The sequence below is a fragment of the Saprolegnia diclina genome, assembly GCF_000281045.1.
Source record: "Saprolegnia diclina VS20 unplaced genomic scaffold supercont1.42, whole genome shotgun sequence".
NCBI lineage: Eukaryota > Oomycota > Saprolegniomycetes > Saprolegniales > Saprolegniaceae > Saprolegnia > Saprolegnia diclina.
The window spans coordinates 255,730-269,028 of NW_008246109.1; the positions used below are offsets into that span (position 1 = coordinate 255,730).

General features: G+C 59.1%; 5 protein-coding genes across 5 annotated transcripts; 3 read left to right on the top strand and 2 right to left on the bottom strand.

The window, feature by feature from the left end:
- Positions 1 to 101: 101 nt before the first annotated feature.
- Positions 102 to 1,484, bottom strand: SDRG_11517 (hypothetical protein). The gene is made up of 4 exons (XM_008617558.1): positions 1,207 to 1,484; positions 892 to 1,159; positions 590 to 839; positions 102 to 544 (listed from the first exon to the last, which is right to left on the bottom strand). The coding sequence occupies exons 1-4, from the start codon at positions 1,436 to 1,438 to the stop codon at positions 224 to 226; spliced, it is 1,071 nt and encodes a 356-aa protein (XP_008615780.1). The 5' UTR covers positions 1,439 to 1,484; the 3' UTR covers positions 102 to 223.
- Positions 1,485 to 4,070: 2,586 nt separating this feature from the next.
- Positions 4,071 to 8,231, top strand: SDRG_11518 (hypothetical protein). The gene has a single exon (XM_008617559.1). It carries the CDS (start codon positions 4,096 to 4,098, stop codon positions 8,167 to 8,169), a length of 4,074 nt encoding a protein of 1,357 aa, XP_008615781.1. The 5' UTR covers positions 4,071 to 4,095; the 3' UTR covers positions 8,170 to 8,231.
- A 281-nt stretch (positions 8,232 to 8,512) lies between these two features.
- SDRG_11519 (hypothetical protein) lies at positions 8,513 to 9,139 on the top strand. The gene has a single exon (XM_008617560.1). The coding sequence runs from the start codon at positions 8,557 to 8,559 to the stop codon at positions 9,067 to 9,069; it is 513 nt and encodes a 170-aa protein (XP_008615782.1). The 5' UTR covers positions 8,513 to 8,556; the 3' UTR covers positions 9,070 to 9,139.
- Positions 9,140 to 9,481: 342 nt separating this feature from the next.
- SDRG_11520 (hypothetical protein) lies at positions 9,482 to 11,565 on the top strand (the record flags this gene model as incomplete). Its single annotated transcript, XM_008617561.1, has 2 exons — positions 9,482 to 10,171; positions 10,228 to 11,565. 2 exons carry the CDS (start codon positions 9,482 to 9,484, stop codon positions 11,563 to 11,565), a joined length of 2,028 nt encoding a protein of 675 aa, XP_008615783.1.
- Position 11,566: 1 nt separating this feature from the next.
- On the bottom strand, positions 11,567 to 13,096 carry SDRG_11521 (hypothetical protein; the record flags this gene model as incomplete). Its single annotated transcript, XM_008617562.1, has 7 exons — positions 11,567 to 12,099; positions 12,146 to 12,273; positions 12,326 to 12,493; positions 12,543 to 12,634; positions 12,682 to 12,759; positions 12,815 to 12,984; positions 13,031 to 13,096. 7 exons carry the CDS (start codon positions 13,094 to 13,096, stop codon positions 12,010 to 12,012), a joined length of 792 nt encoding a protein of 263 aa, XP_008615784.1. The 3' UTR covers positions 11,567 to 12,009.
- Between the last annotated feature and the right edge of the window lie 203 nt (positions 13,097 to 13,299).

The following is a 13,299-nucleotide window of genomic DNA, read 5'->3' on the forward strand; positions in this document are numbered from 1 at the left end:
CAGTCGTACTCGTACAGCAACCGCCGAGTCAGCAACGCAGAGCCCAGGGCCTGGCCATTCTAATGCTAGCCCATACCGTAGCCGTCAAGTCTACTGTCGTGGCCAACCCTGGGACTCAAGTCTACTGTCGTGGCCTACCCTATGACGTCCAACATACCGGGAATAAGAGCTTAGAGGAACCCAAGAACAGAGAACGAGAGGCCTTTTGCTCGGGCTTTCGCGACTACTTGTAGCTGTAGATGCACTTGACGTCTTGGGGCTGCACGAGCTGCCGACACAGTGGGCACTCGGGCTTGTTTTGGCACCAGCCCACGATACACTCCCAGCAAAAGACGTGACCACACGGCGTCATCGCAGGGTGGCTACGCTCGGTCAAGCACAGTGCGCACTTGCGCTGCGCCGTGACAGTAGGTCGCGACTCGTCGGACGGGACGCGGTGTTGGTCGAGGCGGCGCGGGGCAACCTCGACGCCAAGGAGCGTTCGAAGACAGGCCGACAGACCCAGTACAGACGAGAGCGCGAGTCGCAATAGAATCAAGTAGCCCTAGCGACGCACCGTCCAACAAGTGTCTCGTGGCGAGTGAGCTACCAGAATCGAAAACTGCGCGTGGGGCGCGTCCAGCTTGCGCGTCAGAATGTACCGGATGCCGGCCACGCGTTTCGCCATGTCAAAGTAGCGCCCATGGAGGTAGAAGAGCGCAAGGTGCACAGCCACCGCGGCCTGCATCCATGTCGTCACCGACGTCCCTGTACGGGCTTCGATCGTCTGCGCCATCTCCTTGGCCCGCTTCACGAGGTCGTCCAGGTACGCGAGGAACTTGTCGACCTTGGACGGCGCTCTGCAACCCAAGAGCGTTGAGACTGCTGGTTGAAGAGCGCAATACAACGTACCGGCGGGGCGTCGTCGGCGCCGACACGACAGCGTGCTGGTTGGTTTGCATCTGCAGGCGCTCGCGGGCTTGGCGACGAGCTTGCTGCAGCCGCGCCTGCGCCTCACCAGGGCGGAGGTTTGACCAGCCCAAGCTAGATCGCTGCTGCAGGTACGGAAGCACGGTCGCGAGCTGCAGCCACGAGAAGGTCGATGTCCATGAGAGCATGCGAGGACGCTCGCCCTCGACGCGGTAGATGTCGCAGTACTCCTCGCCCATCGTTTGAGACCCTGTGATACGATAAGGCCAAGTCATTTACAGAAGGTGTGTGTGGCACCCGTCATCGTCAAGTAGAGGAACTTGGTAAGGAGCTGGAGCTCGGGGTCGATCGAGAGCTGGGCCGCCGCCCCGCCGCCGCCTGCACGGCCCCAGAACTTGAGCTTCTCAACCACGTCATGCAGCTGCGTAAGGAGCTCGGACGCGTAGTACTCGTCCTTGGTCGCGGCGAGGACGACGCGCGACTGCGGCGCGGCCGCCGGCATCACCACGGCTTCGGCCGTCGTCGTCATTGCCGATTAGCGTCGGAACGTACACTATTTAAAAGTCCAAGTGGCGAGCACTTTGTACTTAAATAGTGTTTGAATGGCTGTGTCGACCAGTTTGCCATTGACGCTAGAAAGGCCGCAGCGTCTGATCGCCGCATCTGTGTGTTGCTTGTTGTAAGCATGGTCTGTCTTGTGTGGATACACACCATTATCGTGGGTACATTCTGTCTGCAGTCCAAATGATAACCCACCAATGACCGCTCCCTCCGATTCACGGCAACAGCAGGAGCAACCAACCTCCAACCTCGAAGCCTCCTATCAGCAGCTCCAGTACCGAAAACACCTTCCTCAAGCGCTTCAGCTCGTCTTGTGACGGAATGGCTGGCATCCTGGGGAAAGAAAGGCCAGGTCCCGGACCTGGTTTTTGATGTTCCGGACTCTTCAAGATCGCATGTTGGGTTCCAACGCCGTCGTCTGTTGGGCTTCGAGAACGAGCGGCTGGGTGGCGCCATCGACGTAATAGCGGGCACTTGCTTGAAGCCAAATTTTGTATGTTCCGTCGTGGGGCTAGGCAGCGCCGCGTGGTTGAAGATGGGTCTTGTATGAAGCGGTTCGTGCTCCGACAAGACCGGTCGTCGAATCTCAATGGGCTGGACCCATGGGTCAATAATACTTTATTATTGACCCATGGTTGGACCCGAGATGGCGTCGTCGACGGCGTCTTCTCGCTTGCGCGTCCGCACCGGAACGCACGCTTCAATCTCCAGCACGACTCGTGCATCGTTCTGCATGATGGCACGTGCACGGAGCTGCATTGGTCTGGTCTCTCGGTACTCGCTCCTTTTCGTGCTCCGTGTCGTCACCGTGGTGCCACGCACGGTGGACCTGGTAAGGCAGCCGTTCGGTGGCCGCAATTCGCTGGCGTGCTGGCGCCAGCGCACCTGATGCGAGTTACGTCGACTGGCGCTCCACTGCGAGCACAAAGCCAACTCGATCGGGAGTAGCTAGCTACCTCTCTCGACGACGAATGGGCGCGGAAAAGGTAATCCACGCACGGGTATTGGGAAGGGACGCAATCCCCACCAAGAGTTGCATATAGCCAAGTATATGAGCCTAAAGTTGGGTGCTTGGGAGGCGTTGAATCTGAGCTTCGTGCAGATCCCGTGCCGGAGCAAAAAGCTCCTGGCTTGTCGCGCTCGTGACGCCAGCGCCAGGGACACGGTCTTGATCATTGAAGTCGGATTTTCTATGTGTTGGGAAGGCGCTGGGCCGCTATCCACACCATGTCACAGAGTAGCAAGCACCGACGAGGATCGACTGCGGCCACACTCGAGACGCCAGCAACGAGTGCAAGAGACGTCTTTGGGGGCGTCGCTTCGAGGTGCCAATAGTAGGATGGATGTAAGGAGCTCCACGGAGCTCCGCGCCGCGTCCGTACGACTGGCGTTCCGGACTTGAAGGGCGGAACGTGGTCGGACCTGTCCACAGCCAAGTACACTGTAGGCGGATCTGACGTGGAAGGGCAAGCAAAGCGGCTTCCGACTGGGAAGCTCACCCAAGACGCGCGCCAGAGCCACGAATTAGCTACTCCGGCATTACACGAAATCGTCGGCAGCACGCCACGAAACGCCAGCGATGTCGCCGGTCCAGTACATAGGTCCTGCATATGCGGTCGTCACCATTGCGTCCAGTGGGTTACCAATGTGCGTATGCCTACTAACGCAAAGTTGTGCTGAACGGAGTCGTGTGTGAATCGTTGAAGCCAATCTCGCCGCCGCAGCAAAAGCTACTCGGCTTGCCCAGTGGTATATACGTCGGCGACACAATATGCTTGGCAATCATCCTCTCCACGCAACGCTATCTGAAGCACGTCTACGGGTATCCACCCACCGTTCAAGCCTCCTCTGTCCCACGTCTTGCGATCACTGGGCTGCAAATGCAAGCTCACTGCTTCCGATCGCGAGTTTGTTGTCGTTTGAAGGCACCCATTGCCGTTCCGGCCTTTTGGACCAAGTTCCGACATGCCGTTTAAAAAATGGGCGCGCTTTTTTGCCCGTGCCTTGGTGTTTCTATCCAAGCTGATGTTCCGCTGTTGGGAACACGCATTAAATTCGGGTGGCCGCGTATCGCAGCCTCGGCCCGCTCTGCGTTTCAGTATACTGGTGCGTGGGGACGGCGTAAGTCACGGTCCATCGCTGTCCAAGGCATACAAAAACCAAGATGTAAAATAAAATCGCGTGCGTGTCATCGCTTCTACGTGGCTGTCGCCGGATCTCGCCCATTACAGCTGGCGCCGAGGTATCCGCGAGATCCAGCGGAGCCCCACCAAACCCGCTTCAACTTTTGTTTGTATGCTCGCCGCCATAGGTTTGGCGCCGCATGAGAAGCCGCTCTCGGCTCTCATTGGTCGAAGCGGATTGGAATATTTTGCATAATAAAATGCGCAAACCAATGAACGTTTACCTTGCATATGTATACTTTGGTGATTAAAATGGGCCTCGATCTTGAACGTGGCCGTGGCACTGGTAATATCGAAGCATTAAAATACCTTGCACATTGTATGGAAACTGCGGTGACCGGCCGCGTTGCTTTTGTACTTGGTGTTTGTATCGGATGAAATCTCGGTCGGATCTCGGGTCGAGTTCATTGTCCAATTTGCCGAGCCGACGATATCCATCGCGATGTCCAAGCCCCAGCACAAGCAGCCGCTGCTCGACGCCGAGAATGAGCAGCTGCCCGAGGTGTACAACTCGCTCCACTTCCGCTCGGTCCAGGACCCGTACCGCACGGTGGCCTCGGACCGCATGAGCGTCTACTCGACGCTCCATGCGGGCCATGGCGTCGACACGATGCTCGAGGGCGGCCTCGAGCGCTTCTACGAGAAGTACAAGCACCTCTCAAAGAAGGTCAACATGCATCTGGCGACGCCCGAGGTCCGCTTCGAGAACCTCAGCTACACGGTCCAGGCGCGCGAGATGACGCTGGCCGAGAAGCAGGGCACGGTCGGCTCGTACTTTACGCGCATGCTCACGCCGTGGGTCAAGAAGCGCTTCTACGAGCAAAAGGTGTTGCACCCGATGAGCGGTATCATCAAGCCGGGCACCATGACGCTTATTCTTGCCAACCCGGGCTCGGGCAAGTCGACGTTCCTGAAGGCGCTCGCGGGCAAGCTCCAAAACAACAAGGCGTGCGAAGTTGGCGGTGAGATTACGTTCTCGGGCCTCAAGAGCACGGAAGTCGACCCGATGAAGATTGTCGGCCTTGTCGACCAGCGCGACAACCATTGCCCGACTCTCACGGTCCGCGAAACCTTCAAGTTTGCCGATATGTGCTTGAACGGGTCGCCCGAGTCGCAGCCGGAAGAAGTGCGTGAGGTCGCCAAGCTTCGCACGGAAATGATTTTGCACCTCCTCGGTCTCGGCAACTGCGCCGACACGGTCGTCGGTGATGCGCTTCTCCGTGGTTGCTCGGGTGGTGAGCGCAAGCGTGTTACGGTCGGCGAGATGCTTGTCGGTGGCCAGTCGGTCTTCCTCTGCGATGAAATCTCGACCGGTCTTGACTCGGCCGCCACGTACGATATCGTGCAGTCGCTCCGCACGTGGTCCAAGACGCTTGGCGGCTCGGTCGTCATTGCGCTCCTCCAGCCGACGCCCGAAGTCGTCGAGCTCTTTGACGACATCATCATGATGAACGAAGGCCACTTGGTGTACCACGGCCCGCGTACCTCGATCTTGCCGTACTTTGAGAACCTCGGCTTCTACTGCCCGCTCCGTACCGATCCGGCGGACTTCCTCATCGATGTCACGTCGGGCCGCGGCAAGAAGTACCTCCTCCCGGAAGACCGCAACCGCGCGATCCCGATCCACGCGCATGAGTACAGCAAGGTCTTCTTCGAGTCGGAGATGTACCAGACGTCGCTCAAGGCCATCAACGACGGCTTCAACGTCGCGGCCATGCAGGACCAGGCCGATTTCGAGAAGATGAAGTCGGTGACAGCGATTGCCCGCACGAAGGAGACGTCGCCGTTTGCGCTCCCATTCCTCGCGTCGACTCTCCTCCTCCTCGGCCGTCAGAAGACGCTTTGGATCCGTGACAAGCCGCTCCTTTGGGGCAAGCTCGCCGAAGCCATCATCGTCGGTCTCTGCATGGGTGCCATCTACTACCAGGCCGACACCAAGTACTTTTTGCGCATGCTCTTCTTCTCGTGCGCGGTCTTCCAGCGCCAGGCGTGGCAGCAGATCACGATTGCGTACGCGCTCCGTGAGATCTTCTACAAGCAGCGCGCGCGCAACTTTTACCGCACGCTCTCGTACACGATCGCCGAGTCGGTGGTGCAGATGCCCGTCAACTTGGCCGTCTCGCTGCTCATGACGACGTTCTTCTACTTCATGTCGGGTCTCTCGCCGAACGCGGGCACGTTTGTGACGTTTGTCGTCATTTGCGTCTGCTTCCAGCACGCGATTTGCGCGTACATGACGATGCTCAGCTCCATCTCGCCGTCGATCACGATTGGCCAGACGCTGGCGGCGTTCTCGGTGTGCTTCTTCCTCCTCTTCTCGGGCAACATCATCTTGACCGACTTGATCCCGTCGTACTGGCGCTGGATGTTCTGGTTCAACCCGCTCGCATGGGGTCTCCGCGCTGTTGTCGTCAACGAGTTCCGCAACGGCGACTACACGCCGGAAGCCCGCGCTGCGAACCTCAAGAGCGTCCAGATGACCCAGTTTGGCACCGAGTACGTTGTGTACGGCATCATTGTGCTCCTTGCGTACTACTTCCTCTTCACGGGTCTCAACACGCTCGTGCTCCACTTCATCCGCTACGAACGTCGCTTTGGTGTCTCGGGCGGCTCGAAGGTCGGCGAGGACGACGACGACTCGGTGTACGTTGAAGTGCAGACGCCGGGTGGTACCATGGTCAAGCAGGACATGGCGCCCAAGAACGACGGTCTCTCGTTCATCCCGGCCAACTTGTGCATCCGCAACCTCGACTACTACGTCACGCTCCCGACCAAGGTCGAGCGCCAGCTCTTGAACAACATCTCGGCGTACTTCCAGCCCGGCAAGATGACGGCGCTCATGGGCGCCACGGGTGCCGGCAAGACGACGCTCATGGACGTCATTGCCGGCCGCAAGACGGGCGGCCGCATTGTCGGAGACATCATCATCAACGGCGAGCCCAAGAACCCGGCCAACTTTTCGCGCATCACGGCGTACTGCGAGCAGATGGACATCCACTCGGAGATGGCCACGATCGGCGAGGCGCTTTGGTTCTCGGCCAACCTCCGCCTTCCGGAAGACATTACGTACGAGGAGAAGCGCAAGCTCGTGACGGAGACGCTCGACTTGCTCGAACTCAACGGTATCATCAACGAGCAGGTCGGCCACCTCTCGGTCGAGCAGAAGAAGCGTGTCACGATCGGTGTCGAAGTCGTGGCCAACCCCAGTATCCTCTTCTTGGACGAACCCACGTCGGGTCTCGACGCACGCTCGGCCACGATTGTCATGAAGGGTGTGCAGTCGATTGCGCGCACGGGCCGCACGGTCCTCTGCACGATCCACCAGCCCTCGATCACGATCTTTGAGCTCTTCGACTCGCTCCTCTTGCTCCAGCGCGGTGGCTTCACTGCCTACTTCGGTGAGCTTGGCCGCGATTCGCAGAAGCTGCTCGAGTACTTTGTGTCGATCCCCGGCACGGAGGAGATCCGCCCGCAGTACAACCCGGCGACGTACATGCTTGAAGTCACTGGTGCCGGTATCGGCCGCGACACCAAGGACTACTCGGTCGAGTACGCCAAGAGCGAGCTCGGCGCGCGCAACTTTGCCAAGACGCAGCACCTCTGCCAGCCGTCGCCCGACTTTGTGGCCTTTTCGACCGTCAACTACACGCCGATGGCCACCGGCCTCAAGAACCAGCTCAAGGAGTGCATCTGGAAGGCAATGCAGACGTACTGGCGGTCGCCGTCGTACAACTTTGTGCGCCTCGCGTCGTTCCCGTGGTTTGCGATCGTGTTTGGCACGACCTTCTGGCAGCTCGATCGCATCACGGAAGCGCAGATCAAGTCGCACGTCGGCCTCATCTACAACAGTATGGATTTCATCGGTATCATCCACTTGATGACGGTGCTCGACATTACGTGCCTCGAGCGCGCCGTCTTCTACCGTGAACGCATGTCCAACTACTACGGCCCGCTCCCGTACTCGCTCTCGCTCTTCTTCTCGGAGATCCCGTACCTCATCGTCGCCGTCACGACATTCGTCGTCCTCGAGTTCTTCATGGTCGGCTGGGACTCGAGCTACTTCTTCTTCTTCCTCCTCACGTTCTTCCTCTACACGTCTGTGTGCACGTTCGTGGGCCAGTGGATGTGCGCGCTCTGCCCCAACACCAAGGTCGCCAACGTGGCCGTCGGTGCCATCTCGTGCGTCTTCAACCTCTTCTCGGGTTTCCTCCTCCCGTACCCGGGCATGAAGAGCTGGTACAGCTGGATCCAGTACATTGTGCCGTCGAGCTACTCGCTCCGCGCGCTCGCGGTCTCGCAGCTCGGCATTTGCAACGACGATGGTACTGGCAACGCGTGCGCCAAGGTGCTCGGCATGAACGGCACGGATATTACCGTCGCCAAGTACGTCCAGAACAACTTCCAGTTCAACCCGGACGACCGCTGGTACTATGTCCTCGTCCTCGCGGGCATGTGGGTCATCCTCCAAGTGTGCATTTACCTCACGTTCAAGTACGTCAGCCACCTCAAGAGATAGGCGACTCGTGCCATTGCGTACCAACTGCATCGTGTAACTACAATCGATTTTGCATTTCAAAAGTGGTGTTGCTCAGGACGACGCAAGACGAGCGATGGGTACACGCGCCTCCTGAGGTTCAATTTGAGTTCGTCAGACAGAAACCGTCGGACAGATGTTGCAGACTCACTCGGTTTCGGGATGACCTTCCAGACGCCAGAGTCCATCAAATGTTTGTTGATCATGAGCAATGTCAGTAGTAATTGTTGGCCGAAATTTCGGCACCACCCGTGCGTCCATGTCGACGTCGCGGGCGCCAACAGCCGCCGCGCCCGTCTCTCGTTCGCGTCGTCCTCTACATGCAAACGAGAAGTCGAGACGTGGACTCTGCAACTCACTCGATCTGCCATGCTGCCGCCCGTCTCGACGAGTGCGCTCAACCACACGCGCGTCGGCATCCAGCGCGCGGTCGTGAGCGTACCGCACAAGGATGCGAGTCCGCGCGACCAAGACGTTGCGTTCGTGCTCCGGGTCACGCACCACGACGCAGCGCACGTCATTCAGCGCGACTGGCCCGCGTTCCTCAAGCTCAAGATGGACCTTTTGCATGCGCTCGGTGCGGGCCACGCGTGCCCCGGTGTCTGCGTCTGGCTCTGGGAAGACCTGCACCACAACTTTGACCGACCGGCGTCGAGCGGCAGCCTCGCCGCGTGGTGGCACATGCTGCGCAGCGTGCACACAAAGGAGACGCTCCAGATCTTTCTCCGCCATTTCCAAGAACTCCTCGACTCGCTTCTCCGCGTGCTCCACGCCGACGACGTCAAGTGCCCGCGCTTCCGCCACGTCACGAGCGTTCTCTGCGCGTTCCTCGACATTGAGCCCAAGAAGCGCGTTTGCAGTCGCGCCTCGAGCTTACCATAGCACCCAACAGACGCTAAAGTCCATAGAATCATGTAATAGTATATCAATCAAGTTAGTACCAAGATGCTCTCAGTACGAAGCCATCGCGTCGTCCAAGTTCTTAGTTTTACTAAATGTCCAATCGACCCAGCCAGTATACCGGTATTCTGACCAATCGTCATCGAGGTCTAGGCTGCAAGCGCGTCGCTCTCACTAACTAGGGAGCATTGTCGCGCAGGGCTAGCTATCGCCTCGTTGATGCGAGTCTGCCCGACGTACGTTGCTCGCCTCGATCGCCCTTGTCATGCCAATCAAATCCCAACAATTGCGTGTTTCTAGTCTCCCAAGAAATGGCATGAATTTCAGCCAATGGCCTTGCGCGAAGTGCTATGGGATGGTCACTGGTCGTCGCCCGTTTGGCCCATTTTCCATCATGGCTCCGTCCCTCGCCAAGAAGCTCGAGCTGCTCCGCGCCGAGGCCGCGGACCTCGGCGAGTACATGTCCGACGACGAAGGCGAGACCTTCGACGTCTCGTCGCTCAAGGCCGAAAAAGACGCCTTCACGCACGACTTTTCCACGTGCATCGTCGTCGACAAGGCGCCGGTCGTGACAGCCGCCAAGTACGACAAGCTCCTCGCCATGTTCAACCGCCTCGTGGCGCAGATCGGCCCGGTCGTTGCGATCGACATGCCGTACCTTCCGGCCAAGGCAGGCGCGGCCCCCGAGACGGCTGGCTGCCTCTTTATCGAGTTTGAGACCGAGGCCGACGCCAAGAAGGCGATCACGACCTTGCACAACTTTGCGCTCGACAAGCGCCACACGCTCCAGGTCTGCCTGTACGCCGACATGCAAAAGTACGCCAACGTGCCGGACACGTACACGCCGCCGACCAAGCCGACGTTCACGCCGCGCCAGAACCTCAACACGTGGCTCGCCGACCCGAGCGGCCGCGACATGTTTGTGCTGCGCTACGGTACCGAGACGGAGCTGCACTGGAGCGACCAGGGCCGGCCGACGCTCGAGTACGCGGGCGAGCGCGAGAAGAGCTCGGGCAAGCAGTGGTGCTCGCAGTACGTCAAGTGGAGCCCTGCCGGCACGTACCTCACACGTTCCATCCGCAAGGTATCGCGCTCTGGGGCGGCGACTCGTGGGACAAGGTCGCTCGCTTTGCGCACAAGCACGTCAACACGGCGGTCTTTTCGCCGCAGGAGAACTACCTCATCACGGCCAACGGCGTCGAAGGCGACAACTCGATCATGGTCTGGGACATCGCGTCCGGCAAGCTCCTTCGCGCGTTTAGCATGGGCGGCAACCCGAACGTGCTCGACACGCCCTTCAAGTGGTCGGCCGATGACAAGTACGTCGCCCGGCGCAACAAGGACGCGATCACGATCTACGAGCTGCCGTCGATGAAGCTCCTCGAGAAGAAGTCGCTCAAGGCCGACGGTGTCGAGGACTTCTTCTGGTGCCCGGCCGGGAACGCCTCGCTCGCCTACTGGGCGCCGGAGGCAGGCAACACGCCCGCGCGTGTCTCGCTCGTCGAGATCCCGTCGCGCCGTGAGATCCGCCAGAAGAACCTCTTCAACGTCTCCGAGTGCCAATTGCTGTGGCACCCGAGCGGCCAGTTCCTCAGCGTCAAGGTCACGCGCCACTCCAAGTCCAAGAAGACGCTCTTCACCAACTTTGAGATCTTCCGCGCTGGCGAGGCGCTCGTGCCGGTCGAGATGCTCGAGATCAAGGAGACGATCCGCGCGTTTGCGTGGGAGCCCAAGGGCTCGCGCTTCGCTGTCATCCACGGCGAGACCGCCACCCGCCTCTCCGTGTCGTTCTACGACTGCAACGGCGGCAAGAAGAACAACGAAGTCACCTTGCTCTACACGCTGGCCGAGAAGACGTGTAACGCGCTCTTCTGGTCGCCGTACGGCAACAACATTGTGCTCGCGGGTCTCGGCGACATGAACGGCATCATGGAGTTCTGGGACGTCGATGAGAAGCAGAGCTTGTCGATCCAGGAGCACTTCAAATTTACGCACCTCGAGTGGGACCCGAGTGGGCGTGTGGTCACGACGGCCGTGTGCCAGCCCATCAACAACTTCAACGCCAAGTACACGATGGACAACGGCTACAACCTCTGGAGCTTCCAGGGCAAGCTCCTCGAGGAGAAGCGCAAGGACATGTTCCACCAGTTCATCTGGCGCCCGCGCCCCAAGAGCCTCCTCTCGGACAAGGAGTACAAGCACGTGCTCAAGAATCTGGAGAAATACCGCAAGAAGTTCAACGACCTCGACAAGCAGCGCGAGAAGGAGCGCATCGCGGCCGAGATTGCCGCCAAGCAGGCGCTCGTGGATACGTTCCGCAGCCGCCTTATGGCGCGCCAGGCGGCGGCGGCGTCCCGTCGCGCGGCGTACATTGCGCTCGCCGACGGCTACGACTCGCAGGACGACGCCGAGTTCATCGTGCAGACGACGACGCGCGACGAGATCGTGAGCCAGACCGAAGAGGTTGTCACCAAGTAAACTTGCAAAGAACGATGCGCTGCTATTTTATTCGTATATTGTCGTGTCTTTCTTTGCCGCCAGATCGTCCGAGGAGCCGCTGCAGACGTCACCGTACTAGGTCCTGTAGGAACAATGGTAAAACACCATAGATAGCATTTGGACTTGGCCTTTGAAAGGCGAGCGCCATGCTGCCCACTCACTGCATCTGCTCGACGGCAGCTCCCATCCTAGCTGTGTGCGGTGGTCGACCGACACGGCGCAGCAACTCGACAGCTCCATGGCTTTTGGTCGCGACCTGTACACTGTGATTGCCACTGCACAGGGCCCGGCCACGTCTCGACGCTGCTCTGATGACGCAAGGACAAACAACGGCGCCACCGTGACGATGAGCCCGATGTATCGCATTGCTGTGGCGCAAGGTGGGACCTATACTGGATGGCCAAAGTGGGTTTACTTGGCCGCTTATTTGGTCCACAAGCTCGACGTGGTCGAGCCCGACACGAGCGCCTTCCAGCTCGCATGCGTCTGCTCAATGACGCTGATCGCAAACGCCTACCATTTTGTCATGTAGCTTCCGAATGAGAGAGAATGGACAAACCTTGTCCATGGCCTTGCCGTCAAAGGCAAACTGGCTCGGTGGCTTGCCGTCCGGCAGCTTGTAGTCGCGAAACCACGTGCGGATCGAGGGCACGGTGTTGGGCAGATGCAAGAGCACGTCGTTCAAATCTGAAAAAATGTCGGAAAATTACGAGAAATCCCGAAATGACACAAACTGTACCGTCCAGCTTGGCGGCCATCGGGTCGTTCACGTTGATGGCAATGACCTTCCAGTCCGTCTCGTCTTCGTCAATCATGCCGAGCACGCCAAGCACCTTGACCGGGTACACGTCGCCCGTCGCGGCCACGTGCGACCCAATTTCGACCACATCGATCGGGTCATTGTCGCCTGTCCAGCTCCTCGTCAACACGGCTGCTTTCAAAAGGAATGCAGATACCGCCGTAGCGCGTGCTTTCGTCAACGTGCGCGGGGTCTTCCCACGTCTGCGGGATGCAGCCATAGTTGACGAGCGAATCAAAGTGGTAGAAACTATCATTTTCATAGGAATATAGGCCAATGGGGTATGAAGAACGCACCGCAAGCTGCCCTTCTTGACGTCCTGCTTGATTGGGTTGTGCGCTTCGTCGGTCGCAACTTCCATCTTGGCGCGGTCGCTAGCGCATGGACATGAGCATGAAGCGCCTAATGCCTGGCAAGAGGACAATGTACCCGCGCGGGATCTCGTTGATAAAGTTGAAGATGGCTGTGTCGTGCTCGTAGCCGGCCGGGCGCAGCGGAATGTCGTGCCACGGCGAAAGCACGGAGCCGTCCTTGCCGCGGTAGACCAAGCGCGACTCGATCGTGCCACTGGCGCCGATCTGTGTCGTCGCATACTGGTGCTACATGGAACGAATTAGCGCGCTAATTCGTATGTGGTAGGCGTACGGCAAAGCGAGCGCCAAAGACGCGGATGGGGCGGCGGAGCTGGAGCGCTTGACGGACGAACGCCATCTTCAACAATGAACCAGTCGCCGCGCCGGCGGAATTCCGGATAAACAGCGCAAATCCGGATACTGAGCGGCCTGTTTTTCATGTGGGTTCCTTGCGTCGTCGCGCTGCCACGTAGGTTCAAAGACGTTACAAAAAGGCTGGCGGCATCGACACGCCGAGTAGCTTGCACACGCCGCTGCAGAGCGTTCTTATGGCCACCGTGC

What these genes read in the sequence shown, in the direction of transcription:
- SDRG_11517 (XM_008617558.1), bottom strand. Translation starts at nt 1,438, where the DNA reads ATGACGACGACGGCCGAAGCCGTGGTGATGCCGGCGGCCGCGCCGCAG. An exon ending in GCGCCGACGACGCCCCGCCG is followed by an intron (nt 840 to 891) that starts GTACGTTGTATT and finishes CTTGGGTTGCAG; the next exon opens with AGCGCCGTCCAAGGTCGACA. An exon ending in ACGCGCAGTTTTCGATTCTG is followed by an intron (nt 545 to 589) that starts GTAGCTCACTCG and finishes GTGCGTCGCTAG; the next exon opens with GGCTACTTGATTCTATTGCG.
- SDRG_11518 (XM_008617559.1), top strand. Translation starts at nt 4,096, where the DNA reads ATGTCCAAGCCCCAGCACAAGCAGCCGCTGCTCGACGCCGAGAATGAG.
- SDRG_11519 (XM_008617560.1), top strand. Translation starts at nt 8,557, where the DNA reads ATGCTGCCGCCCGTCTCGACGAGTGCGCTCAACCACACGCGCGTCGGC.